The sequence below is a fragment of the Acomys minous genome (assembly GCF_964271855.1).
Source record: "Acomys minous genome assembly, chromosome: 3".
NCBI lineage: Eukaryota > Metazoa > Chordata > Mammalia > Rodentia > Muridae > Acomys > Acomys minous.
The window spans coordinates 102,077,498-102,104,312 of record NC_140485.1 but is presented as its reverse complement, the minus strand read 5'-3'; the positions used below and the strand labels follow the sequence as shown (position 1 = coordinate 102,104,312).

General features: G+C 38.5%; 1 protein-coding gene and 1 long non-coding RNA gene across 2 annotated transcripts; both read right to left on the bottom strand.

The window, feature by feature from the left end:
- Positions 1–1,574: 1,574 nt before the first annotated feature.
- On the bottom strand, positions 1,575–12,757 carry LOC311593967 (amine sulfotransferase-like). Its single transcript, XM_084775391.1, has 7 exons — positions 12,603–12,757; positions 10,370–10,521; positions 8,542–8,750; positions 6,803–6,929; positions 5,671–5,765; positions 3,934–4,120; positions 1,575–2,392 (listed from the first exon to the last, which is right to left on the bottom strand). The coding sequence occupies exons 2-7, from the start codon at positions 10,509–10,511 to the stop codon at positions 2,271–2,273; spliced, it is 882 nt and encodes a 293-aa protein (XP_084631517.1). The 5' UTR covers positions 10,512–10,521; positions 12,603–12,757; the 3' UTR covers positions 1,575–2,270.
- On the bottom strand, positions 1,575–25,691 carry LOC311593974. Its single transcript, XR_014777887.1, has 2 exons — positions 25,457–25,691; positions 1,575–2,152 (listed from the first exon to the last, which is right to left on the bottom strand). It is a non-coding gene; the product is annotated as an uncharacterized lncRNA (long non-coding RNA).
- Positions 25,692–26,815: the final 1,124 nt, after the last annotated feature.

The window sequence follows — 26,815 nt, the reverse complement described above, 5'->3', positions numbered from 1 at the left end:
AACTGAGATGGTCCATGGCAAGAGAGAATGCTAAACACTGCAAACTTCACAACAGAACTACCTCAGAAGGTTTTTTTGACAGGATCTTTCGCTGTATCCCTGGCTGCACTCTTTTTCTGCCTCTGCCACTGAATCTGCCTCTGCCTCTGCCTCTGCTAGGACTGAAGGCTGCACCATCACACAGGCCTCCTACGTTCTTCAAGTGGCAGATAAGGGGGGAAATGAAGTCTCCCAACAACATAAAATATTTGAATGTTCTATATTAGAGTATTTGAGAAAATCAACTAGTAAAAGACAATGACTCTTGATGTTTACACTGACAATGATCAGTTGGCTGTGTCATGATTAGGAACTAAACGCAGCAAAGCAGGCTCTATGTTGAGTACTTAAAAAGATTTGTAGGAAAAATGAAAAATTTCTTCTTAACATGATGTAGTCTATAAAAGAAAAGCTTTACATCCAAGGCAGAACGTCACTTACAAATATAGGTATTTGTCATCACATACATAAATTAATAATGGTTTTTAAAGGCGCTATTATTTCTTTAATATGCCCTGAGCCTGCTTCTTTTATTTTGTGAGTTAAACCTATTATTTCCACTCCTATTATATCGGCCTCTAGCTTGTGCTGTTCCTTTTAGTTTCTTAAATTTCTTTCCTCTTTATTAGTTTCTTAGTTTCTTTGTACTTTGTTTGTTTGTTTGTTTGCTTGTTTCTTTCTTTCTTTCTTCTATTGAGTCAAAGAACTCCTTCACTCAATGACACTCCCAGACAGTCTTGAACACCTACCTATGTCCCCATCAAACCTACTCATCTCCTTCTTTCTCCTCTTTTCTAGTCCTCTCCAGCATCACATTCCCTTGGATTTCGCCCTCCCCCCAAACCTTCATCACATGTGTGCATGGAGCACAGCAATGTCTAGATTCAACAAGGTGAAGCTAAGGGAAAAAAACCCCAACACTATCTAGAGTTAAGAATAAGTACTACTATGGTTTGTTATAACAACAACTTCCCATAAATCAAAGTATCTGAGTAGAGAGCCTCCCTGAATAAGTATCCTGCCTTGGCTGTTTGGAAAGACGCTCCCCAATTGTGTCAACTTTCTGTGGTAATTTAGGTAAGGAATGGTATGGCTAAAGGAAGGTAGTTCCTCCACTTGTACATTCGGCCTTCCTTCTTGTCACCCAGGTAATTTGCCGACTTGCTGCTGCTGCTGCTGATATCAGAATCAGGGTCCCAAGATTTTATTGATGAATAGGGAGCCACAACTCTCCATGACCTTCCAGCTTTCTACTACCAGATCAGTGCAGCTTAGCCACCCAGGCTGGTGGACTGGGAAACTCAGCGTTATAGCCACACATGCTTGCATGCTGAGACAGCAATTGTGGGACTACCCTCAATGCTCATGTACCCATAGCGAGGACCTAGCTCCTGGGTTCTCAGGTTTTCTCAGCTGAGACTCTGTTAATGTTACTATATTAAAACTGACAATAAATTCACACACACACACACACACACACACACACACACACACACACACTTAATCCATGAGGAAAGTCTTCGGAGGCATTTAAGTGAGTTCCAGATACTTTCCAGATCACTATTTTAAAATTTAGTTCATAGTATCAATAACATTTTAATTATGAGAAAATAAAATCTTAAGTCCATTATTGACAAATGTTGAAAATAGTAATAGCAATCCATTGTGCATTTTTGTAATAATACAAAAATAATTCAACAAAAACTCATCAATAAAAATTTATCCTTTTAAGTAGGTGAGCCTATCTTCCCTCTTCTATACCTGTTATCTTAATTGTCAATTCTAGTTGTCTTCAATGCTTGACTACAGTTTTTGAAATTAAAAATTCTAATATTCCTCACACATTCTTGACTGAGCAAAAGTTAATGTTTTATTGTATGAATGGGAAGATGGTTAATGTTTTTTATTCAAAACTTAATTGTAGATGATGAAGATAAAGTGTGTACTGCTAAGTACTATTTGTACCATTTTCTACACTACAAAGAATCATGATTCATGTCATTAGTGCATAGTGCCCATGCTAAATCAGAATCAAGCTAATTTAATATTATGATCTGAAATAGTTTATTAGTCTCATTGTGCTTAATTAATGCATAGTTTACTCATTTTGTACCTTTATATAGCTTGATATTTAATGATTGAAATATGGTAGCATATCACTATTTTGATTACAGTATGGCTTCTGATGAATGGATTTTTATGTTTATTTTATGCAAATATTAGATAGAATTCTAGTCTTCATTTATATCCCAGATAAACTTCAAGGGAAAATTTTTCATGTTCCTCTTGAATATCATGTCAAATCTTTCATTCTGCTCCACAGTCAAATAATGCTTCCAGTCTCCGACGGTACCTAATGTGATAAGCACAGGGACAGCACAGTGTAAGTTAGTGGACCTACCAAAGCAACGGTCACTCTAATCGAGTTCAGTATCTTCTGCCACTCATGCAAAATAACTAAGTTTTCTGCTGAGTTTGGTACCTCACTCTTCTTTAAAAAAGGATGAGCACTGAAAGAAATGTATGCAATTCTGCAATTAACACACTAACACATAAGGTCAGAGAGGGCACCACATTTGTCACTACTGTGATTTTATGAAATAAATTTTTGCAGTCAACACCACCAGCCCTTTAAAATGGAAACAATGGCATGATATTTTATGCTATCACATGTGATTGTACAAACAACATTTCTTACATTTGTAATGGACAGAAAACTCATATTGGTATGAGAATTAATGAGCAATGGTGTAGATGGAGAATAAGAAGTAAGTGGAAGTTAAGTTGGAGAAGAGAAAAAAAGCACATTCTCGGACATTACTAAAATCTAGAGATATTTCAATAAAACACTTAAAAATTATGTACAAAACCAGTGTCCATCCCCATAAAGTTAAGTAATGAATTACTTAAAGTAATCAAAATACATGTCTAGTTATGCTATAAAATGCTGCTAAATTATTTCCTGAATTAAAATTCTGAGTTTGGAAAATAAAGACTTAGGGGGAGTCATTCTTTCTTACAACTTCTGACACATAGTAAGGACATAGTGACTGGATATGGTTGATCTTATTTGTATTCTCAAGACTTGGGAGGTAGAGGCAGGACTAAGTGGGAGAGCATCCTCAGTTACATAAAGCAAGTTCAAACCCAGCCTGAGTCTCTTGAATAAGACAGTGTCTTAAAAATGGAAATCAAATATAAAATGGTGATATATAATTTTATTTCAGTTGATAGGATTAAAAAAAAACCTCTATAATTATTGTGTGAAGTTATGTGAATTTTAAGTAGTTATGAAGAAAAAGATAACACTTAAGGAAAGAGCAATTTAGCCTCCTGAATTTCAAATATACAGTTTATACAGTATGGGTTTAAAAAAACATAACCAAAAGAAAAACAATAAAACTGTGAAAATTGCCTCAAGTCTAATCCCAACATTTCCAAGCAAGAGGCAGGAGGAAACCAAGGTCTAGGCTAGCCTGAGCTTCACAGTGTCTGTGATGCCAGCCTGGACCAAGCAGGATGACTTTCTTTCAAAATAAAATAAAATAGCATAATTTACAATTGCCTCTTCTAAAATATCCATTGCCTAGTTTGATACTACCAATATACTATAAAATAATTGAGTCATATGAGTTATACAGAAGGAAATCCACACTTATTAAATAACTAAAGTTATATTTATTTACTAAAATAGTAGTAAATTTTAGGTGAAACTCTTAGTTTTTTATCCACTTTTTTTTTTTTTATGTTTTCTGGGTCCCCAGAGTCTTTAGCTACTGGAGAAACAAATTGGATTCCCAGTGTTATTGCTCCCAGGACACAGATTCTAGAGACTCTCAGTAATCTGTCTAGAGACTCTCGGTACTCTGATTACAAAACACAAGTGAGTCTAACCTTTGCGCATGAAAGTGCCTTCGTTTTCGTTCCTCTGAAAGGATTGATCTACAACCTGTTCGTAATTTGCTCGTGGGTCAGATTTCATGGTCTGAAATGTAGCTTGTCTCACAACAGTATCCACAACTTCCTCACTCAGTTCTTTCTCCAGAAAACTGCAGATTTTAAGCACTGAGCTTCTGAGGTCCTGAAATAGTCATGGGTTGAGAAATTACTGACATTGTAATAGAAGTATGCACTACTGCCAAACATGAGACATGTATGTAATTGAAGATCTCCTTTCTGGATGGCAAAGATGGCTCAATACAAGCAAATGAGGAAATGGGATTATATCAGGACTGGAAAGTAACTAATATGGTTACTGCCAATGGCTACTGGAAAAAATTTTTTAGTAAAACAGAACAGTATTAGAAAGAATTTCCTTCAAACACAAAAGGCTACATATAAAACACTTACAGATGATATGATAATCAATATAGAAATATATAAATATCTTCAAGTGACCATGGGAATAACTCAAGCTTCTCTGCCTCTACTCCTACAAAGTTGGGGGATTATAAAGGAGATAAACATTGGTGAACAATAAGAAAAGCAGAAGGGGAACTGGAGGCATAAGATGTAGCTCACTACCAATCAGGTCACATGGCTTTCAATTTAGAAAGCGTTCACACAAAAAAGAAAGTGTTCACAAATAACAATGACATTTTACAATGACATATAGAACAAAATCTAAACCATACAAATGTTCTGTGATTGTGTATGCATTAGTATGAAAACTGCATCCACAGTGCGTCAGTAACAGCAATAAACTTAGCATTAAAGTTAACAAGCGCAGCCAGAAATTACCCAAATGTTTATGGAAGAAAACAAACAAACAGAAAAAACAAACAGATAATCTATTCAGTACAGTTCTTAATATCTCATTAAAAATAATAGAACAAAATATTGCAACATTTATTGGAAAAGACATTAAATATGTAAATGACCTCCAAAGAGTGGTTAAATTTTATGTATTCATACTTTCTGATTGCAAAGGTTAGTAAAAACTACTGGGCTCAATATGATATAGTAATTACATAATAGAGCATGTGAACAAAATTCCTTACCTGGAACTTAATGTATCATTTTAATGTACTGTTAAAATTTAGATAAATGGCTCAGCATTATATTACAGTGACTTGTAACCAAGTATTGGATACAAATTCCTATAGTAAATTTGTAATTGGGAAATTATGACTTCCAATTTTGTGAAGCAAATATCAAGAAGCATAAAAATTCAAATAGAGTCTGAGAAAATATTGGTTGCCACTTTTAATACTCCATTTTTGACTTTAGGTAGGCCATCCAAATTAAAAGTCAACCTGGAATACTCTAAGTTAAAACACATCACAAATTAAAAATCTATGACAAACAACTACAGAATTCTGTATCTGTATATGTGCTCACAGATGGCAACATCTAGTGAATTTACTAATACAAATAAGTGAATATTGATAAACACTTGAAAAGGTACGTCTCCTCTAGATACCTATAATTGTCCTGATTGACATAGGTGGGTACTCTGAAAAAATCAGAAGAGACATCTTCAGGGAGAAAGATCCCCAAGGCATTCACGTCAGTAAGGGAGGGGTTGAAAGCCAGAAACCCGCTCCCACAAAATGCCCAAGGGGCAGTGAGGAATGAGGGGACCTGGGAGTGTATAGTTTAAATTCAGAGATGGGAACATTCATGTCTTACCTTCTTCATTTCTTCATAGCTCAGGAACATTATGTTGAAGTCATGTCTGTGTTCATACCAGCCTCTAATGTGATCAAACCAACAGCTTCCATAAACTGAAAGGAAATTTACTCGGTAACAAGTCAAGGCATCATACTACTGAGCAGCAAAGTCAAATCTTTCTTTTCTGGTTCACAGTATTCAGAAATGAAACTGAAGCCTCTACTATTGAATCATCATATGATTATTTCAAAAGAGTTGTTTTTAACCAACTACACAAGGCTCAGACCAACTTACCTGTTTAGGGACACAGAATGCAGACACTGAGAAAGTAAAGGATCAGGAGCTGGAGACACCACTCAGTGAAAAAGAAACTGGCTGCTCTTGCACAGGACCTGAGTGTTGTTCTCTGCACTCACAGGCTGGCTCACAAACCAGCTATAACTCCAATTCCAGGGAATTTGATGCCCTCTCTGACCACTGAAGTCATTGCACACGTGTGTACACAGACACACATGCAGGCAAAATACTCATAAGATAAATCAATCTCAAATCCTTTCAATAAAGATGTCCAAAGGTCTGACTTTAAAGATACCTTTAAGGGAACTTCTTATTTCTTCTCTACCTGAAGGCATATGTCTCCATTTCTTCTAGTCTATAAGATCTCTGGACAGCAGTATTTCCTTGCCACAGTGAGACAAAACTTGAATATAACAATAGAAATGTGTGAGATTCTGATTCCACACTCCATATGGCTTTTTCATTCATCAATTCTCCTCAATAATGGCATGAAAAATTCATCAATTTCCTTACAAATGTGTGCCATGCGAGCTCAACTTCACTCTCAACTTTAGCTTTATGACATTTCCTATGCCATTATCTAGGGAAAAATGGATAAAGTATTTTAAAATATCTTATGGTCTTGCCAAAATGCCTTAATAATACAGTGTTGCAAATTTGACAACCTTCAAATGGTCCCAACACTGGCAGGAAAACTGTTGGTTTTGTTTTTCAGGTTACATTGTCTCAAAATCATAGCTCTTTATAACCTTCCCACTGTCCCCTCCATCTCTTGGTTATGTCTCCCCTAAATTTAGATGGTTTAAATATTATGTGTACTTTGTAAACAAGTGAGAGGGATAAATGTTGTTACCTTTTCCATCCAGAAAATTGTCCAGATAATGTTCTATGGTATATGTAGTTTCTATGATACTTATCAACTTTGAAAAATGAAAAAAAGAGATCAAAACATCTTTGGGATTTCTGTAAAGATAAACAATCTGTAGGAAAAACCACCACGTTTTATTAGAAATTCATAGTTATGCTGAAAAGTCCTGAACTGTTATACAATAGTTCATTATACATATTTCTCCACGGTAGTATTTATGAAAATGTAGTGAGTTATCAACTTATTTTTATGCTATAAACAGTCAATGAAGATTTTCATTTACATGGAGTTTCACACATGCACAAAAGCACAGGTCAACTTTCTAGAAATTATATTATTTGTAATGTTGAGTGGGTAGTGATGGAGAGGGGATCTGGAAGGACTTGGGGTAAGGAAAGCATACTGTTAAAATATATTTAATTAAAATTGTTTTAATAATGAAGATATAATAAAAATAGAAAAAATACATTTTTGCTATAAAAGGCCCATGTTTTATGATACTAAATTTGAGAACGTTATTAATAAAATTAAACCACGATGTTTTAACCCATAGAAAAGGCCACAAGTATAAGTATGTTAGAATACAGAAGTGACAGGATTCAAATTAATGGGAAAATTAACCCAAAGTTATAATAATGAAAAACAAGACTAATTTTCTAGACCTTTCACAGAATCATGGCTGATCATGGTTAGTAAATGACAAACATGTTTAGTCTTGTTTGTTGGGGGTTGGTCATTATTTTTTGTTTTTTGTTTTTTTCTTGTTTTGTTTTGCTTTGTTTTCAAGACAGCGTTTCTCTATGTCGCCTTGGCTGTCCTGGACTCATTTTGTAGACCAGGCTGGCCTGCAACTCACAGAGGTCGGCCTGCCTCTGCCATCCAAGTATTGGGATGAAAAGTGCTATGCATTTTAAATGCTAATTACTGAACCACAAGATCTGGTCCCTGCTCAGATAAGGACATTCTTGGCTATACCTGCCTTTGTTGTGTTAAACCTTGCTCCACCTAATTTAAAGTGGATTGGTTCATAAAATATGCTGAAGCATGGGTTTTGGCAGAAAAGAAGGGGTGGAGTTTTGTCATTATGAGGCTGGAGGTCCCCAAAGAGGGCGCAGAAGGAGGTAAAGGAGAAGAGAATGGATGGATTCCAGAGAAGACACTCATGTGAGCACCTGGAACATTGGATGGGAAGAAACTCAACTGATAGTGTGATAACAGAGTAATTATTATGTTCATTTCTATGCTTAATTCTGAATGAATCATAGTCTCAGTGTGTGGTCATTTGTGGAAATTATTGATTAATGAATAAATATAAGACTGAATATTAATTACTAGTGGCCACCAACATTGTTATTGAGTTCAGATGTGCAAATGAAGACCATTGTGAGACACAATTCAATAACTGTCACATTGACAAACACTTAAGTCTGCCATGTCAAGTTACTGGAGGAAAAATAAGTATTCATACTTTTTCTGGTTTCAGAATAACTGATTATCCCCGTTTTTTTTAGAATGCAGTGCCACCTCTATAAATAGAATACTCTCATACTTGTGGTTCTGAAATAAAATTGTTAGGTGTAGACTCTCAGAAAGCTGGTGGAAGAATGCAGGTACAAACTAAAGAATGTTTGCATGTACCATCATAGCACGAACACTGAAGTAATAATATTATTCACAAAGCAAAGCATTTTGTCTCTATAGGAAGCCAAAACTCTATGACCTACTTTAGCTTTTTTGTTCTTCAGACCTTTTGGTACTAAGTAATATGGAAGGTGGGAAGAGAAGATGCGAGGTGATGGCATTTTCACATAATCGATTGTAAAATTCTTGTACTCAAAGAATGGTGCTCTTTCGACTGTTAGCGTGTTTTCAGTGCTGTTGCGGTGACCCTCAAAGTAAATGGAGCTGAGGATCTGCTGAGCCCAGATAGTACCTGTAAAAATATATACAACAATTCTGATGTAGGTTTGAGCAATTAGTATCTGTGGTAATACATTCTATCTTAAAGCAAATGGTGCTTTTAAAAAATATTCCCTGTGTGCTAATGAGCAAGTGTTGTTTTTATTTGATTTTATCTCTACTTGGGTGTATGAATAGAAATGAAGTTCTCTGAGTTCCTTTTTTGATTTTATAGTTCTTTTATTCTGATTTTACTGTAATGGTCATTTAAATTATTCATATAGATTCTCTGTACTCTAAGTTCCATGGGAAATTTTTAAAATTCTAATTGACAGACACTATTTGTAGATGTTAATGGGTACGGCTATATTATAACCCACATGCAGACATTGTGCTAAAATCACACCAGAGTTAACAGCATTACATTTTTACTACCTTTTTTGTTTATTTGTTTGGAGTATCATTGCTCAGTTTTTCTTCACCTGGTATGCAGGTGTGTGTGTGTGTGTGTGTGTGTGTGTGTGTGTGTGTGTGTGTATGTGTGTGTGTACGTGTGTGTGTTGTCTGTGTATGTGTGTATGTTTTGCATAGTGTGTCAGAGAATTTATACATGCCCATATGTTAGTGCATGCATGTGTGTGAGTACAATGCCTTTCTACCTTGTTTGGAATAAGGTGTTTTGGTTGTTTTTGAGTCTGCATTCCAAATGGCTAGTGACATTCTAGGAATCATGTCTCTGCCTAGGATCTCACCACAGGAAGCACACAATTAGAGAAACACATAACCACATCTGGCCTACAGGTGTTTAAGTGACTCCCACTCAGGACTTTATGCTTGCAAGGCCAAGACATTCATTCACTATGCTCACTGGGCCATCCTCTGAGCTTTCAAGACTTCTATGGCAAAACAATGACAATTCCACAGTCTGTAGGATTCAGGCACCTCCAAAAATGAACTAATGTTTTGAAATTATGCAAAATTTTGAGATTTTATTTATATTTAAAAATCTTACAAATTACAATGTACAGATTAATAGTTTAATAAAATTAATAAATTTAAGGAATCACCTTCAACTACATTAAAAAGAAGAACAAAGACATCCAAGTGTGGCCCCTGCTAACTCAGAAGTAACCTTCATATTAGATTTTCCCTCTCTGCAGCATGTCACCACCTCTCCACCATTAGTCTGTACCTATGGAGTTCAATCCACAAGAAAATGTGTGTGTGTGTGTGTGTGTGTGTGTGTGTGTGTGTGTGTGTGTGTGTGTGTGTGTGAGAAGTGGACCTTAGTTCCTGTGGAAATCTTTTAAAGTAAGTGATATATGTAGAAATTTCACCCAAAAATATGATGCATTTGGATTAGGAAGAAACTATTTCAGACTGCCATTCTTGTCTACCACATTGACAGGTCAGTGCTGACCTAGTGTCTGCTCCTGGCTCTAGATTGCACATCTCATTCCCATAACACTTCTCCTCACCATCAGCCTGCATAGTACATGCACAGATGGTGGCCTTCTCTCCTACAGATACATTTTGTCTGGTCATTGATTGATATGCAAACGAAGATTTGTTGCTCTTGGTGAGTGGAGAGGAGCAAGTTGGACACATAACACTAAAGCAAAGGAGACATTAGTGACCACTCCTGGTGCTTACCAGATTTTGGATATGTGACAATGAAGACATCGTCATCTCTAATCTCAAAATCTTCCATCTTTTCTAACTCCTCAATGTCCACATAGGACATCAAAAAATTATATCCTTTAAAGTTAAGCAAACTTCCATTCGTTTTATCCATAATTATACACCTGGAAGTAAATGCATCGAAATTATTCTGTGTATCAATTATCATACAATAGTGAATAAGAATAACTGAGAGGTCAATATGTGCCAAGAACCATTTAACTACCATCAGTGTATAAATATCTACTCCATAAAAAAACAAAATACGTAGGTTGTTTAAGCTAAATTTCACAAAATATTATGATGCTGTATTCTTGAAATCACCTTGTTAAATATGAAGTAATAGAGAGTAAAACGTTAACTATATTTTCCTGTAATTGCATGTGGGATGGATTTCCACAGTTCTAAACAAATAGATGAGAAAATAGGGCTACAATATGTCAACCAAAATTTTCAGTGTTACCTAGCTAGCCACCCCAGATTTCATACCAAAAATTTGGGCACAGAGTCCATGCATATAATATAGAATATTTTGTACTTTTTTAACCTTCATTATTTCATTTTTACAAAAATAAGAAACACTTTAAGGTGTGCACTTTGTATATGGTATAGAGTTTGCCTAACCTGCTCTCATTGAATAAAGCTTCTTACACTCAACTACTGAGTGGCTACTTGAAATTACTAGCTCAAGCATGATTGCATGTGAAATGATATTCGCTTGGAGTTACAAGGTCTTCTATGAAATTTGTCAAAATTTAAATTTCCAACCAAAGACTCTAACATCAGAATGGATTTTAAGTCTAAGTAATAAATGAACTAAAATTGTAAAGCAAACAATCTCAAGACATACCTGATCTCGTCAAAGTCTGATCAAGCCAAATCTCTCTACTGGATCTGCCAGAGAATTCTCTCCCTGGAGTTAGAGTGGTGAGAGAATACTCACAATTCCAATCTTACATTAGCACTAGTGTGCTTCCATTCTGTTGTTTATTTAAAGAAAAATAGTTCCCAAGGAATTCACTTAGATAAAATCTGAAAATACAGTGTTGACTAATTTCCCTGTCAACAGACAAGGTTTAATTTGGTGTGTGGATGACGTGAGTGAGACAAGCACTCTCCATGTAGTCTAGGATGTCCTACAACTTCGTATGCAGTCCTGGGAAGCCTCAATGTACATTGATGCTCTAGCCTGTACTGGGATTACAATCATGTACAACATGTCTGACCTATGTCTTTACAGATATCTATCAGGTACACAACCACTTACATTAGATTCTGCTGGTAGACACTCTGTGGGGTGTAGACCACAATCAAAGATGCCTTACAAGGCCCACATACGTTGCTGGTTCCCTGCCAGGCAGGTCAAGTTAAAGCACCCTGACTGTTTAGTGCTGGAGATAGAAAGGCTGGGCTGAGGAAACACATACATACACGCACTCCCACACATGCATGCACACACACACACACACACACACACACACACACACACACACACACTTATTTCAGTAGAAGTAGGTGTCATTGGTATCGAAAAAGAAATTCTGAATTTATCCTTTGAAGTGTGCTAAAAATTGCTGAGGTCATAAAACTGATCAAGGGAGAATCTGTTCATAGAGAATATTGCTGAAAGCAAAGAGGAAATAGAAGTGAGTCACTGTTTCTTCTCACCTCTCACCTATCATCCACAATAACTACCACACACTCTCTAAACAGCCCAGCCATTATGTATTCCATCTTGACTCTCTGGTTAGGAGTATCACAACACGTTTGTAAGCACACTGAAGGAAAATTTCTCTTGTTATTTATTCTGTTCGGTTACACAAGTAGGCTGCATTTTATAAGATTGAGTAGGAGAAGAGGAGACAGAAATAAAGCAGAACAGGGAAAAAAAGGAAAAGACACAGAGAGAAAAGATTGAGGAAGAGGAAGAATAAAAGGGAGTAGGATAAGGACAGAGAGGAGAGAGAAATTCATTCTCTAAAACAAGGGTAATGAGAAGCAATGAAGAAGATTCATTTTACAAATGGACATCAGAGGATTTTAGTGATGGAAGGAAACATGGTTGTTTATAGAGAAAGTAAATGTAAGTACCCTTCTTATGTTTTCTCTGAAGCTCAAGAAAAACATTAAAAGAACAACATTACTGAGAGGAAATAGGTATTAAGACAAGGACTCCTTATGAAGCCTTGGTTGGCCATGAACTCACCAAATAGACAAGGCTCATCCCAAATTCAGAGAGTCATGCACCACCATGCACAGACTGTGAAGAGAAAATTGTACACATATTCTGAAGAACCAATGGAGAAACTTGGTAATGCTTGAATACACCCTTTTCAACCCATTGTTTAAAGATCAGCAGATAAAGAAAAATCATTGCTGATGAAGCATTTAAAAAAGCAGGAATCAAGAGGTTGCTAGTCACTCAATAATCCCTTCCATGTATTTACTGGAAAACGGCTGGTGTTACATAAAATAACCTGAACTCAGCAAGATAAAGCAAGATTTTGTTAGTTCTAGAAAAATATTATCACATGTTTTCCTTAAGTGACTGAAAGAAGTTAAACATTAGGCGATTACAGTTAATCATTATAGAGAACCGGAGGACAAATTTCACTTTTACTTAACTATGAGAATTATTAGGCAATCTGAAAGGTGTTTTGGGGGATTTGTTGTTTGTTTTTGTTTTACAACTATAGCTAGAGCTTGCTTAAGTAACTTCCAGCACATGATGGTCATAAAATACTTTTAAGAATATGAGTGGCTAGTTCCAATGATTTAGGGCTTTTTGACTCTTTTCTTCATCTCAATTCATGCTGGTCAGAGTTTTTGGTTTTGTTGTTGTTTGGTTTTTGGTTTTTTTGTTTGGTTTTCTGTTAATTGTTATTGTTTGTTTGTTGTTGGTTAGTTGGATGATTGGTTTATATTTTTGTACAGATGACAGAAGTTAAGCAATCTGAGAGGTGGAAATTGAAGAAGGGAGGGTTTGTCAGTCTGGCATCTGTGGGTGTCAGTGGGGCAGTTTCTCAAGTAATGATAGAAGTAAGTAGCTGATTCCACTGTGGATAGTGTCACCTTAGGGTGGATAGTACAGGTTGTACAAAAAAATAATACACATTAGCAAGTCATGTAGTAAAAGCCAAAAAGCTGCCTTCCTCGATAGCCTCCACTTAATATATTCAACATCCCAGTCTTTCCTCGAGTTTCAGTCATGACACTTCCTTTGATGATGAGCAGTGATATGGAAGAGCAAGTCAAATAAACCCTGTCCTCTTCAAGTTAGTTTTGGTCATGGTGTCTCTTCACAATAACCCTAACTAAGATGCAGTGTATTAAGCCACTGGATACTAACAGTATCTTGGACTAAAGAGGGTGACCAGGCCGGCTGGTCAACACTTAGGGGTCGAGGAGGGCCGCAACCTGTGAATAAAGAATGGGCGAGAGAACAGACAGGGCTCAGGGAAACTGTAGCTTGTCAAGAGCCATTTATTGAAAGAGGATGTAAGCCTTATAAAGCCTCCTTCAGGGAGGGCGGGGGGCAGACTAGGAGGGCAGTGGAAAAGTACAGAATCTTTTGGGCTCGAGCCTGGGACATCTGTAAGGGGAGGGTTTCTCTCAGTCCTGGGTAAACAGGATGTCTGTTGAGTTTTATCTTCAGGGTCAGCTTGTTCTTTCTCAAGGCCAAACCGGATGCCTTGTGGGCCTAGTGGGCAGCCAACAGGATGTCTGTAGCAGGTGCGGAGTGGGTGGGGAGTTGGCTACGGGCCGTCTTAATCTCCGGCAGACGGATCACTGGCTAATGAAAGAATATGGAGTTTAAGTCACTCTGTAGGAGATGTAAAAAAATAAAACAAACAGAGATGTTAAGGTTGTTGCCAATACTGTAGTTCAAGAAGATCTCTAAATTATTCATTCTTAAGTGTTTGGGAATCCTGAAACAGAGCCAAGTGAAAAAAAAAACTATCAACTATTATTGTGTTTGATGGATAATACTATGTTTGACTTAGAATTATTCATATGGACCAACTGAGTAATAACAGAAAAGTATAAATCTAAAGCTCAGGAAAATGATTTGATCTATAAATATTATAGGTATTAATTTGGATATTGTAACTGAGTATAACATAATATAAACAAGAATTATGTGTACCATGAGGAAGACTATAGAAGAAATATTGTTTTAATTAGGGGAAAGAAGAAGGAAGGGAAGAAAAAACATGGAAATAGTAGGAAAGATCAAGAACTGGAGAAAATTCCTTTGGGAGCATGGCATGCTATTTTGTCAAAGACCTATGAGCCCACCAGAGAAACAGACATAGGGCAATCAGACAGATAGAATGGAAGGAAACATGAGTGTGTGGTGACTCCTCTACCAAGTGTGCCTTTCAAGAATGAGCTCTATTGTTAGTGGGATCTCTAAGATGGCCAAATGATGGAACAGACTAACCTGATATTACAATTAGAGCCAACTTCTTGTTACTAGTCAAAAATAAGTAAAACTTAAACTTGACTATGTCTTGACCCATTGTTTAAATGTGATATGTTCTGGCTTTTTTTTAAAAGTGGTCTGGAGGATTAAACTGTAGTCGGCCTCATTTTTTATGGTCTCCAAATCCCAGGTCTCAAAGACACATCTGCATAAGTGGAGAAATGTAAACACTAAGATATCAAAAACATACACCAGAGAAAACCTATCCAGTTTATCAAATTGGGCTGTGTTCCTGCTCTAGAGGAGGTGAGGCATGAAGCCTATAAACGAAGCTAACTAAAATAAACTAAAGCAAATGATGCAACATCAAACTTTATTCAGAACCTCAAACACTTTATACTCTGGGGTAAAAGTTCCACATGTAAAATTCTCATGATTTCAGGCTGTACACAAACACAAATACAAGCCACATGTAGCAAAATCATTTTTTTCAACAGAGCAGTATAAAAGATAGTTTAGATATTTAATTGAATATCAACAGCAAGCAGTAGTGAGTAGTCTGATGTAAATTTACTTCTCTTTTCCCAGCCTCGGGGAAGCATAAAAACATGTTCTAAGAACAATTCTGAGTATTGAAAAAATTAGTTCACAAGTCTCTTGTTTTCTTGGAGTATTCCCACAAGCACTTGGAATTCTCCTCATGGAACAGTGCTGTAGAACTAAATGTGGGAAGAGAGCAGGAGAAGGAGGATAAAGAACTCCCCAGAATTGTTTGATGGGACCTGAGTGCAGATCTGTTGGCGTTTAAACAGAAACGTCCAGAGAGCACTAGGCTTCAGTGTGAAGATTGCCTGCTCATATCTCCAACTGCTGAGAAGGAATGTAGAAGCTAAAAAGAAGCCCTTAGTTACCCTCAAAGCTCTGTGGTAGAAAGTCTCAGCCAAGAAGCCTCAGCTAGGTGTCCTTCAGGTCACATTCCTTGGCTACAACCTAGAGGAAGGAGAGTGAATGATTGCCATGAGTGTATTTCAACCATCCTACAAATCCCTACCTTCACATTGACCTGGGGGCAGTTGACTATGGATGGCCATGGTTAAGGATATTTACTCATATAGCCAAGAACCTGTACACCAGCACCCAGCCTTTGGGATGGACTGAGACTGAACAGAGGGTCTTCACATCCTTGGAATGCGGCCTGATGTCTGACCTGGCCCCGGCTCTGCTGTACATTCTTGGCCGTTTAACTTGTTTCAGGAGAAATCCAGAAGCACAGCCTTGGAATCCTTATGAGAATGCTGGGACTCTGAAAAGACTCATGGCATATCTAACCAATACACTTGCCCAGGTCAAGGACAGCATCTCAGCATATATATGGCCCATGGTTGCCACTGCCAAGCTTACAAAAAGGCTTGTGCAAACTCTTGGACTCTAGGAAAGACTCAGGTCATGTGTGTCCCATACACTTGATCTTGTCATAACTAGCTGGTCACCATGATTATGGGGCCTAGCTGCCAGTGCTTCCTTGAAAAAATAAGCTGACATTAGCTTTGGGGTACAAAATTCCTGACAACCCCACACTCTCTTGAGGACTCCCTAGAGAGGAACTTACCTCCGGATGGCATCTTCCATCTCCGATGTCTCCAATTTTTTTAGATTAAAGAATTTATTCTTTTTGAATTTCATATCATATGTCTCAATCCCACTTATCTCCTCACCTCCTGATATCTCCCCTTCACCTGTATAACTTTCCCTCAAAGAAAACAAACAAATATCTTGCCATGGATGCTGCAGGGTGATGACGTTCCACATGCAAACCCTTCTGTCTACACTGCTTTAGTTGTAAATGTTGAATGGAATGAGTCTTTTGTCTGGTTTGAGGACTCTGACTTCTGCCACATTATCAACACTAGATCCTCCACAGGACTCCTCTCAGACACCCAAGTGTTGCCCTGTGCCCTGCAGATCTCAAACTTTGGATCAACATGAATGACCTCTTCATGTGATCTGGCAGTTTTATAGAATGGATGGATCATGGGGTAGGTCAATTTAGAGCCTTGAATGTGGGTCGGGGTGGAAGTTGAGCTGTTCAGCCAACCAGGTCTTTCATGACTATGCCACCAGGACCAGCCCTCCTGCTTTCCCCCCAGCAATGGTAAGGCCACATCTCCTGCCCCCACGCCAGTAGGTCAAGCTCTACTATGTTGTGCAGACAAGGTGTGCGGTCCATTCTCCTGTATCCTGCAAACGGTGATGGGTGGTGCTCGCTTTCATTCTTTCATGTCCTTGTGACCACTTGCTACAGGTGAAAGGGGCAAGTGGGGCATCTCTCCCATGCCCTCACGTCCACAGGACAGACAAGAGGCAATACCTGCTCTTCTAATCTCACAACTTTGGGGCCTGTTCACCTAAGTCTCTACCACCAAGGCCAACTCTACTACGGTACCCAGGTGAAGTGTAGGGCCTGATCTCTCGGGTGCTGCAGCTGATGAGTTGTGAGGTCAGACTTCCAGAGTGCCACATCTAGTGAGGGGCAGGGACAGCTCTCAGGGCCAGGTGGTGAATGCCATGCAGTTTGGACTGCATTCTGAAAGTGAGCTTCTTAGGAATGGACTGCCATTGTGCACAGCTTTGAAGGATGTACCTTAGATAAGTACAGCCCTGGATGCTTCATCTCTGGGTTGGTCCTTTTGGCAGCTGTGCCTTCTCATGTTTGTCATTGCTTTAGTTCTCATATATCTAGAATGACATGGTTGGGCATGATGCGACCTTTACTGCCTACAGTCCGGGATGATTGCCTCTTGGGAGACAGCCCATCTTTATTCCACAATTTTCCTGCAGACCAATGTGAATATGAATTTTTGTAAAATAATATTTCCTAGATAAAATAATGACTTTACAGGATTACTGACTTAATTTAGTCTATGGAAGTTACGATGATTGACAGAATTTTCAAGGGGATGGTTTATGTTGTTTTGCCAGAAAGTTATAATGAAGTTAGAATTAAGAGAATATGCCCCTAATTTAGAGAATAGTGAAGGTTGCATAGTACAATGAATGTCTGTGTATTATAAGCTCTTAATTGTACTAGGAAGATAATGGGCTTGGATAAGTTAATGGTCAAAGAAAGCATTTCAACCTGGTTTGGGTCAGCGTGCCTTGATCTTGTGATCTAGGGACGTCATCACAGATTTCAGCGTGTGGCATGAAAAGGCATGGTTATGAACAAAAAGTAAGTAATTCTATAGGGAGTGTAAAAACAGAGACTAGATGATTAGCCAGTTTAGCTGAACAAGACTTCAAAAATAAGATGTAAGATAGGTTATCTGGTTTTTAGTAAATACAAATTGTTGTCAGCTAAGCATAGGGATAATCTTGTTACTAAAGACTTAGCTTGGTCAAAGTTTGTTCATCAATGGCCAAAGAATTATTGCTTTGGAATTACAATAAACTTGTAGAAGAAATATTGATGGGACATGTTTATTTAGGTGTGAGTTTCAAAGAAGACTATATAATCAATAATATGATTGTAATTTCCTTTTGTATAAATATTTTAAACCGTTTTTGAAGAATATATAACTTGAAGCTGTGAAGTCATCATTTTCTTTTTTTCTTTCTTCTTTTGTTTTTGGTTTATTAGACAGGGTTTCTGTGTGCATCCATGCCTATCCTGCACTCAAATTTGTAGAAGAGGATAGCCTCCAACTCACAGAGATATTCTGACCTCTGCTTCCTTAAGTGCTAAGATTAAAGGCCTGTCCCACCACACTTGGCTCCATCTTTTACTAATGTAGGAAATGTTCTTAGTTGGTATAAAAAGGCTAAGATTAAAAAAATGAAAGTGTTAGCACTTTGCTCCATCCCCCTTTTTATTAATGTATATATACTTATGTACATCATCTATACATACACATGAATGTATGCATATATACATACACATATATATGTGTGTGTAAAATATTTGGAGCTTTGCACCATTAACCAAATTTGAATGTACGTATGTGTGTCTCTGTATGCGTATGTGTGTATGTATGAAATTGTTGGAGCTTGCTCATAGGAGCTTACTTCATCCACCAAGTGTATGTAAGTGTGTGCCCTTTATATTGTAGATGACCCCACATCCCTTAATTGAATGACTGAACTCACTGCTGTAGCTGGTCTTTGACAGCGAGCTCCCCTACACACATTTTACCAGAGCCACCTCTCTGAGGGGTAGGTATAACTCTCCTCTGAGTGTTGGCCATATAGGACCAGGGCCAGCTCAGCACAGCACTTGGCTATCAACATGGCCTCAGATGGCAGCCTAGATCAAAAATATCATCAAGGCCTTTGATGGTAACACAAGCCTCAGACATCAACACAGACCCTGGCTATAATATGAACACTGAACCAGACATGGCTGCGGATAGCATCAGGGGCCCAGATGTCACTATAGACTCAGGTGACATTTCAGGCCACTCAGAACAATATGAAGAATTTATGCTAATGTCTTTCCTGAATCCTCTGAATGTGGGGGTGACAGAGGAGTGTCTTCCAATTTCTGAAGCCCTTGACCTTGAGTTAGGGTCAGGAAGATTGCCAATGCCTTGCAAACTCTCTGCTTACTGGCACATTCTCTGTGTTTCTCTATTTGAAAGTAGTATCTCAATACTCATCAACAGAGGAACACTGAAAAACAAAGCTAGTCACTGCACAAATAGTTGAAAATATCCTATTGCTCAAAAGAGTCCAAAGGCAAACAGGTTGGCACAGCCTATTGGGAACTGGACAGAGACTTCCCAAGTGTCAGATCACAAACAAAGTTCAAATTTGTTTTGCTGCTGCACAAAAGTAGAAATGAAAAGTATATGCTGCTGCGAGAGGTCCAAAGGGAAATGTCCCTGCAATAAATAACTTCAGTGAATGTTACTTATTTAACATTTTTAAATGTTTCAACATTTTTTCTCTTTAATTATTAACATATGCATTTATTCACTTTATATCCTGGTTGTAGACCCTCTCCTTCCTCTCCTCTCAGTCCAACTGTCCCTTCCTTTTCTCCCTGCCCCCATATTCCTCAAAAAAAGGGAGCCCCTCCCATCAACCCCGCCAGAACACACAGCAGGACTGAGAATGTCCTTTTCCCTTGTGTCCTGGCAAGGCCATCTCCCCAGAGGGGAAGTGATCAAGAAGATAAGAGAGTCCCTGTCTGGGATGACAGGTGCTCCCTTTAGTATAGGAACCACATGTAGCCTGAGGTGCTCATTAGCTATATCTGTGTCAGGGGCCTAGTTCCTATCCAGCCCTGGTCCTTTGTTGGTGCTTTGGTCTCCACAAGGCCCCTGGGCCCTGGTTAGCTGGGTCTGTTGGTCTTCTTGTACAGCTCTTGTCTCCTTCGGGTCCTTTTCCCACCCCATCCCCACCCCCAGCCCACATTTTTACAATACTCCCTATGCTTGGCCCAATGTTTGATTGTGAGTCTCAGCATGTGTTTTGAGAGGCTTAGTGGAGCCTCTCAGAGGACAATCCTTCTAGGCTTCTGTCTGCAAGAACAGAAAAGTATCATTAATGGTGTCAGGGGTTTGCTCTCTTTCATAGGATGAGTCTTGGGTTGGGCCAGGCATTGGATGGCCTTTTCCTCAATCTCTGCTCTATGTAGGCAATCTTTATGCCTGCACATCTTATAGGTAGGGTAATTTCTGGGTTCAAGTTTTTGTGAGTGGGTTGGTGTCCCCTCCCTCTAATAGGAATCTTGTCTAGTTAGAAGGTGTCCTCTTCAGTCTCCATGGCCCATGCTACTGAGAGTCTCAGATAGAGTCCCCCTAATATCCTTCCAGAAGCCTATGCAGACTTAGGTCTCCACCTTGTTACAAGGTGCCCCCACCGGCAGTTTCAATTTTCTTTGCAAGCCTTTTGTCCTCCCAACCCCTCTCTCCCCAGGTCTGACTTCTACCTCATTTCTCTCTATGCTCCCTCTCCTACTTTGCTCACTCTCTTATCCACTCCCACTGTCTATTCCATTTCCCCTTCTGAGTGAGATTTAGGCATTCCCTTGGGCCTTCCTTGTTACTTATCTACTTAGGATGTGTGCATTGCAGTACGTTTATCCTATACTATATGGCTCAAATCCACTTATAAGTGAGTACACATCCCATCTGGATCTTTCTGGGCTTCGGTTACTTCACTCAGGGTGATTTTTTTTCTAGTTCCATCAAGTTGCCTGCAAATTTCATTATTTCCTTGCTTTTAGTAGCTAAGTTATCTTATCTATTCTTTGGTTGATGGACCTATGGGTTGTTTCCAGATTCTGGCTATTATTAATAAAGCTCTATGAACAGAGTGGAGCAAATATACTTGTTGAATAGTGGAGCATCCTTTGGGTATATGTCCAGGAGTGGTATATCTGGGTGTTGGGGAAGAGCTATTCCCAATTTTCTGAGAAAGTGCCAGATTGATCTCCAAGTGGTTGTACAAGTTTGCACTCCCACCAGCAAAGGAGGAGTGTTTCCCTTACTCTGTATCCAGGCAGCACCATGGTTACCAAGGCTTGTGAAAGGCCTAGCTCGGCCTCCCTGAATGCCTGATCAGCCTGCTGATTTCCTTGAGCTATGAGTGAATTTTGAGCTATGGGTGGAATTTCTGTTCTGATGACCCGGAGTCTACAGAAGTCTGCTAACCCCAAGAACTCATGCACCTGTCTTGTCGTGGAGGTGTAAGTATGTTCAGCATGGTCTCTCTCTAAGCTTCAGACAACATTTGCCTTCCTCCTTTAAGAATGTACCCGAGATAGGTTATCTCCCCACTGCAGAGTTTGGCTTTCTTGGCTGACACTTGATAACCCAGTCTGGCCAGTTCTCATAGCAGGCCTTTGGTAGCTTGAGAACAGGCATTCAAATCTGAAGTGGACACTAAGAGATCATCCACATACTATAAGAGACACGCTTATACTCACCCAAGTCTTCATGGAAATTTTCATAAAATGTGGTGGGCAAATTCTTGAACACTTGTAGCAGTCTGGTCCAAGCCAGTTGTCTGTTGAAACCCTGTTCAAAGTCAACAGAGGTTGAATGACAGGAGCCAGCAGCAGGCTGAAAAATGTATCTTGGGTTTGCAATACACCAAGGCTCTTCATTTTAGAGTCTCTGATGAGAAAACAATTATAATTCTGATAGGTCTGCCTTTATATATTTACTTGACTTTCTTCCTTGCAGCTTTTACTCCTCTTTCTTTGTTCTGTAGATTTAGTTTGTTGATTGTTATGTGGCAGGAGGATTTCCTTTTCAGGTTCTGTCTAATTGGTGTAACACATGCTTCTTGTATTTTTATACACATCTTTCTTTAGATTGGGAAATTTTTCTTCTATGCTTTTGTTGAAAATATATTTTGGGTCTTTCAGCTGGGAATCATCTCTTTCTTCTATTCCTATTATTCATAGGTTAGGTCTTTTCATAGTATCCCAGATTTCCTGGATGATTTATGCCAGAAATTTTTTTAGATTTAACATTTTCTTTGCCTGATGTATCAATTTATTCCGTTATATCTTCTATTCCTGAGATTCTCTCTTCCATCTCTTGGATTTTGCTGGAGATGCTTGCATCTATGATTTCTGTTCTCTGTCCTATGTCTTCATCTCCAGGGTCCCTATAGATTGTGCTTTTTTTATTGCTTCTATGTCTATTTTCAGGTCTTATACAATTTTATTCATTTCTTATACCTGTTTATATGGATTCTCCTGTATTTATTTAAGGCATTCTTCCTTTCCTCTTTAAAGACCTCTATTATCTTACAAGATTGGATTTAAGGTTATTTTCTTATTCCACATCTGTGCTATTATATTCTTGGCTTGCTGTAGAATGATACATTTTTACTGTTGACATACTGTCCAGGATCTTATTTTTGTGTTGTTCCTCTGGCCTTCAACCATGTTATTGCCTCTGGTGTTGGCTAGTCGTCCCTGTGGCGCTCCAGCCACTGGGAATGCAGATAGTGGTGAGGTTCAGGAGATGGAGGGTGCAGGGACCCAGTGTAGCTCACTACTGCAGTTTTTTCCTAGTTGCCAGGTGAAAGTAGGGGGCTCGCACCTGGAGATGTCATCTGTCTTCCCCAGGTGTGGGTACTGGGCTCAAGATTCAGTGTACATTGGACCAGAACATTCAGTCTTAAAGGGGATTTCTCCATTAAATCTCTCATCTTAGGGATCAGGGCATCCTGAAGAAAAGGGAGAGTAAAAGTGTAAGAGTCAGAGCAGATAGATGAAAGCATGTTAACAAGGTCTATGTGCACAGTAGGACTGGCACACACATGATCTCACAGAGATTGCAACATGTACAGAGCCTGCATGAGTGCACTGAGAGCAGAGTGGATACAAACCCCCATCTCTTATTCAGATGCTTTCTCCAATCAATGATAACTCACAAGTGAAAAATTAGTTTTCTCCAATGGTGTGTCACTGGGGACACAAACTACTCTTAATTGAAGGTGCTGTTCCTAGCAATAGATGACCAAACCAAATGAACACAGGGCATCTTTGGAGGTGCTTTGAAACATAATGTATTGTCATGTTTCTTCTTTTTCATTTTCTTTATTGATTTTTAACTTTTCAAGTTCTTTCTTTATGCTTTATGGCTTCAAATCTTGTGTGTTTATGGGATTGCTGTGTGAGTATGAACATGTGTTTTATTCATGTATATGTGTTTCCTGTAGGTTTTTATTTTTTAATCTTTTTCTTATGTTTGTTTTGTCCTTTTCTGATTTGGTTGGTTTTGTTTTGTCTTATTTCTTTTCAGTATATTATTATTTTGGTAGATGCTGTTCATTTTCTATAAGAGATAGTAAGTGTATGCATGACAACGAGAGACGAGATAGGGAAGACTTCTGAGGAGATTTAGAGAGGCAGCCTATTTTCAATAAAAGAAAATAGACAAAAGTCAAAAATAAAAACAATGCATAAATATGTAGGGGTACCTCATACATAGCAAAGGCAAAATTCAAACAGATTACCGGCATTGGAATTCACATACATAAATTAATCAAGGTTTTTAATTGTGCTATCATTTCTTTAATTTTCCCTGAGCTTGCATCTTTTATTTTGTGAATTAAATCTGTTATTTCCATTCCTACTATATCTGCCTTTAATTAGCTCTGTTTCTTTTAGCTTCTTAAATTTCTTTTATTTTCTTTCTTTCTCTTTTTTCTCCTTTCTTTCTTTCTTTCTTTCTTTCTTTCTTTCTTTCTTTCTTGTTATTGAGTCAAAGAACTCCTTCACTCAATGACACTCCCAGGCAGTGTTCAACACCTACACATGTCCTCTTCAAACTTATTCATCTCCCTTTCTCCCTTCCCTAGGCCTCTCTAGTACCTCAGTCCCTTGAATTTTGCCCCCCCCCCCCGCGCCCTTACCTCCATCACAGGTGTGCATGGAACACAGCTATCTCTAGATTCAACAAGCTAAAGCTAAGAAAGAAAGAAAAAACCAACAGTACCAGCAATTAAGAATAAATATTACTATGGTTGGTTATAACATCAACTTTCCAGAAATCAAAATATCTGAGTAGAGACCTTCCCTGAATAAGTATCCTGTCTTGGCTGACTTGGAAAGACCCACTCCAATTGTGTCAACTTTCTGTAGTAATATAGATAAAAAATGGTATGGCTAGGGAAGATAGTTCCTCCATTTGTACCTTTGGCCTTCTTTCTTGTAACCCAGGTAATTTGGCCACTTGCTGGTGCTGCTGCTGACTCTGTCCCTGCTGTCAGAAGCAGGGTTTCTAAGACTTCATTGTGGAATAGGGAGCAACAACTCTCTAGGACCTTGCGGGCTTCTACTTCCAGATCAGTACAGCTTAGCCACCCAGGCTGATGGATTGGACAACTCAGGGTTATAGCCACTCTCCCTTGCCAGCTGAGACAGCAATTGTCTGACTTCCCTCAGTGCTCATGTACCCATAGCAAGGACCTAACTCCTGGGCTCTCAGGTTTTATCAGAGGAGATTCTGTTAATGTTACTATATTAAAACTGACAATAAATTCACACACACACACACACACACACACACACACACACACACACACACACACATTTAATTTATGTGGAAAAGCTTTGGAGACATTTAAATGAGTTCTAGATATTTCCCTAGTCACTATCTTAAAATTTAGCTCACAGTATCAATAACATTAAATATAATATGAGTAAAAGAAAATCTTAAGACCATTATTACCAAACTTTGAAAATAATAATAGCAATCCATTGTGCATTAATAAAAAATAATTAAACAATAAAACTCATCAACAAAATTTATCCTTTTTAAGCAGATGAGTCCATCTTCCCTCTTTTATACCTCTTATCTTAGTTGTCAATTCTAGTTGTCTTCAATGCTTGGCTTCAGTTTTCTAAATTTAGAAAATTTAATATTCCTCACACATTCTTGACTGAGCAAAAGTTAAAGTTTTTTTGTATGAATGGGAAGATGCTTAATTTAAATGATGAGGATAAGATGTGTACTGCAAAATACTATTTGCAGCATTTTCTACACCACAAAGAATCATGATTTATGTCAGTAGTGCATAGCGCCCACACTAAGCCAGAATCAAATTAATTTGATATTATGATTTGAAATAGCTTATTAGTCTCATTGTGCTTAATTAATGCATTTTTGTACCTTTATATAGCTTGATATTTAATGATTAAAATATGGTAACATATCAATATTGTGATTACAGTATGACTTCTGATGAATGGATTTTTATGTTTATTTTATGCAAATATTAGATAGAATTCTAGTCTTCATTTGTATCCCAGATAAAGTTCAAGGGAAATTTTTTATGTTCCTCTTGAATATCATGTCAAATCTTTCGTTCTGCTGCACAGTCAAATAATGCTTCCAGACTCCGATGGTACCTAATGGGATAAGCACAGGGACAGCATAAAGGCAAGTTAGTGGAACTACTAAAGCAAAGGTCACTCTAATCATGTTCAGTATCTTCTGCCACCCATGCAAAATAACTGAGTTTTCTGCTGAGTTTGGTACCTCACCCTTCTTTAAAGAAGGATAAGCACTGAAAGAAATGTATGCAATAACACAATTAATACACTAACATGTCACTGGCCCATGGAACAGAGCAGACGCTATGCTCAGCAGCCTCTCAGTTTTGCTTGGTTTGATGTAGTAATGGAAAAAGGAGATGGCTACACTTCCCCCTTTGCTGTAATCTAATATGGTGGACGGGAAGGATTTATAGGCAAAGACCTGTGAAAACTTTCACTGATAAGCACCCATCTTAGAGCAGTTGGCCACTTTCTATTTCCTTTGAATTCTGTAACTATGTCGGGTGTAGGGGGCAGGGTTGTGTGCAGGGCCTAGAGAGGGCAGAGGAGGTGTCAGACTCCCTGGAGCTGGAGTTACAGGCTAGTTGATGCAAGTGGGTTCTGGGAACTGAACTCAGGTCCCCTAGAAGTTCAAACAAGGGGTATTGATTGATGAGCATTCTTATAGCCTTCAGCTTCATTTTTTGAAATAAATTCTGTATTACCTCCCCTACAGAGGAGGGAACTAAGGGTCACACACTCAGAAACTTCACCATGCTCCCATGGCTCTTGGTCTCACCACTTCCAACATTTGAGACAATCATATACTTCCCTTTCAAAAATGTGTGCATAGCTGGGCGGTGGTGACACACACCTTTAATCCCAGGACTTGGGAGGCAGAGGTAGGGCAGATCGCTGAATTCAAGGCCAGACAGGTCTTCAGAGCAAGTTCCTGTACAGCCAGAGCTACATGGAGACATCCTATCTCAAAACAAACAAACTACAAAAATCTTCACATGTGTATAATGTGTGTGTGTGTGTGTGTGTGTGTGTGTGTGTGTGTGTGTGTTCATTGGGCATCTGCATGGCACAGCACATGTGTGGCACTCAGAGGACAGCTGCAGATGTTCGCCATCACCATCTACACAGACAGTCTCTTGTCTGACACTGCATACACCAGGCTAGCTGCCCCTGGGGCTTCAGGGAGTCTCCT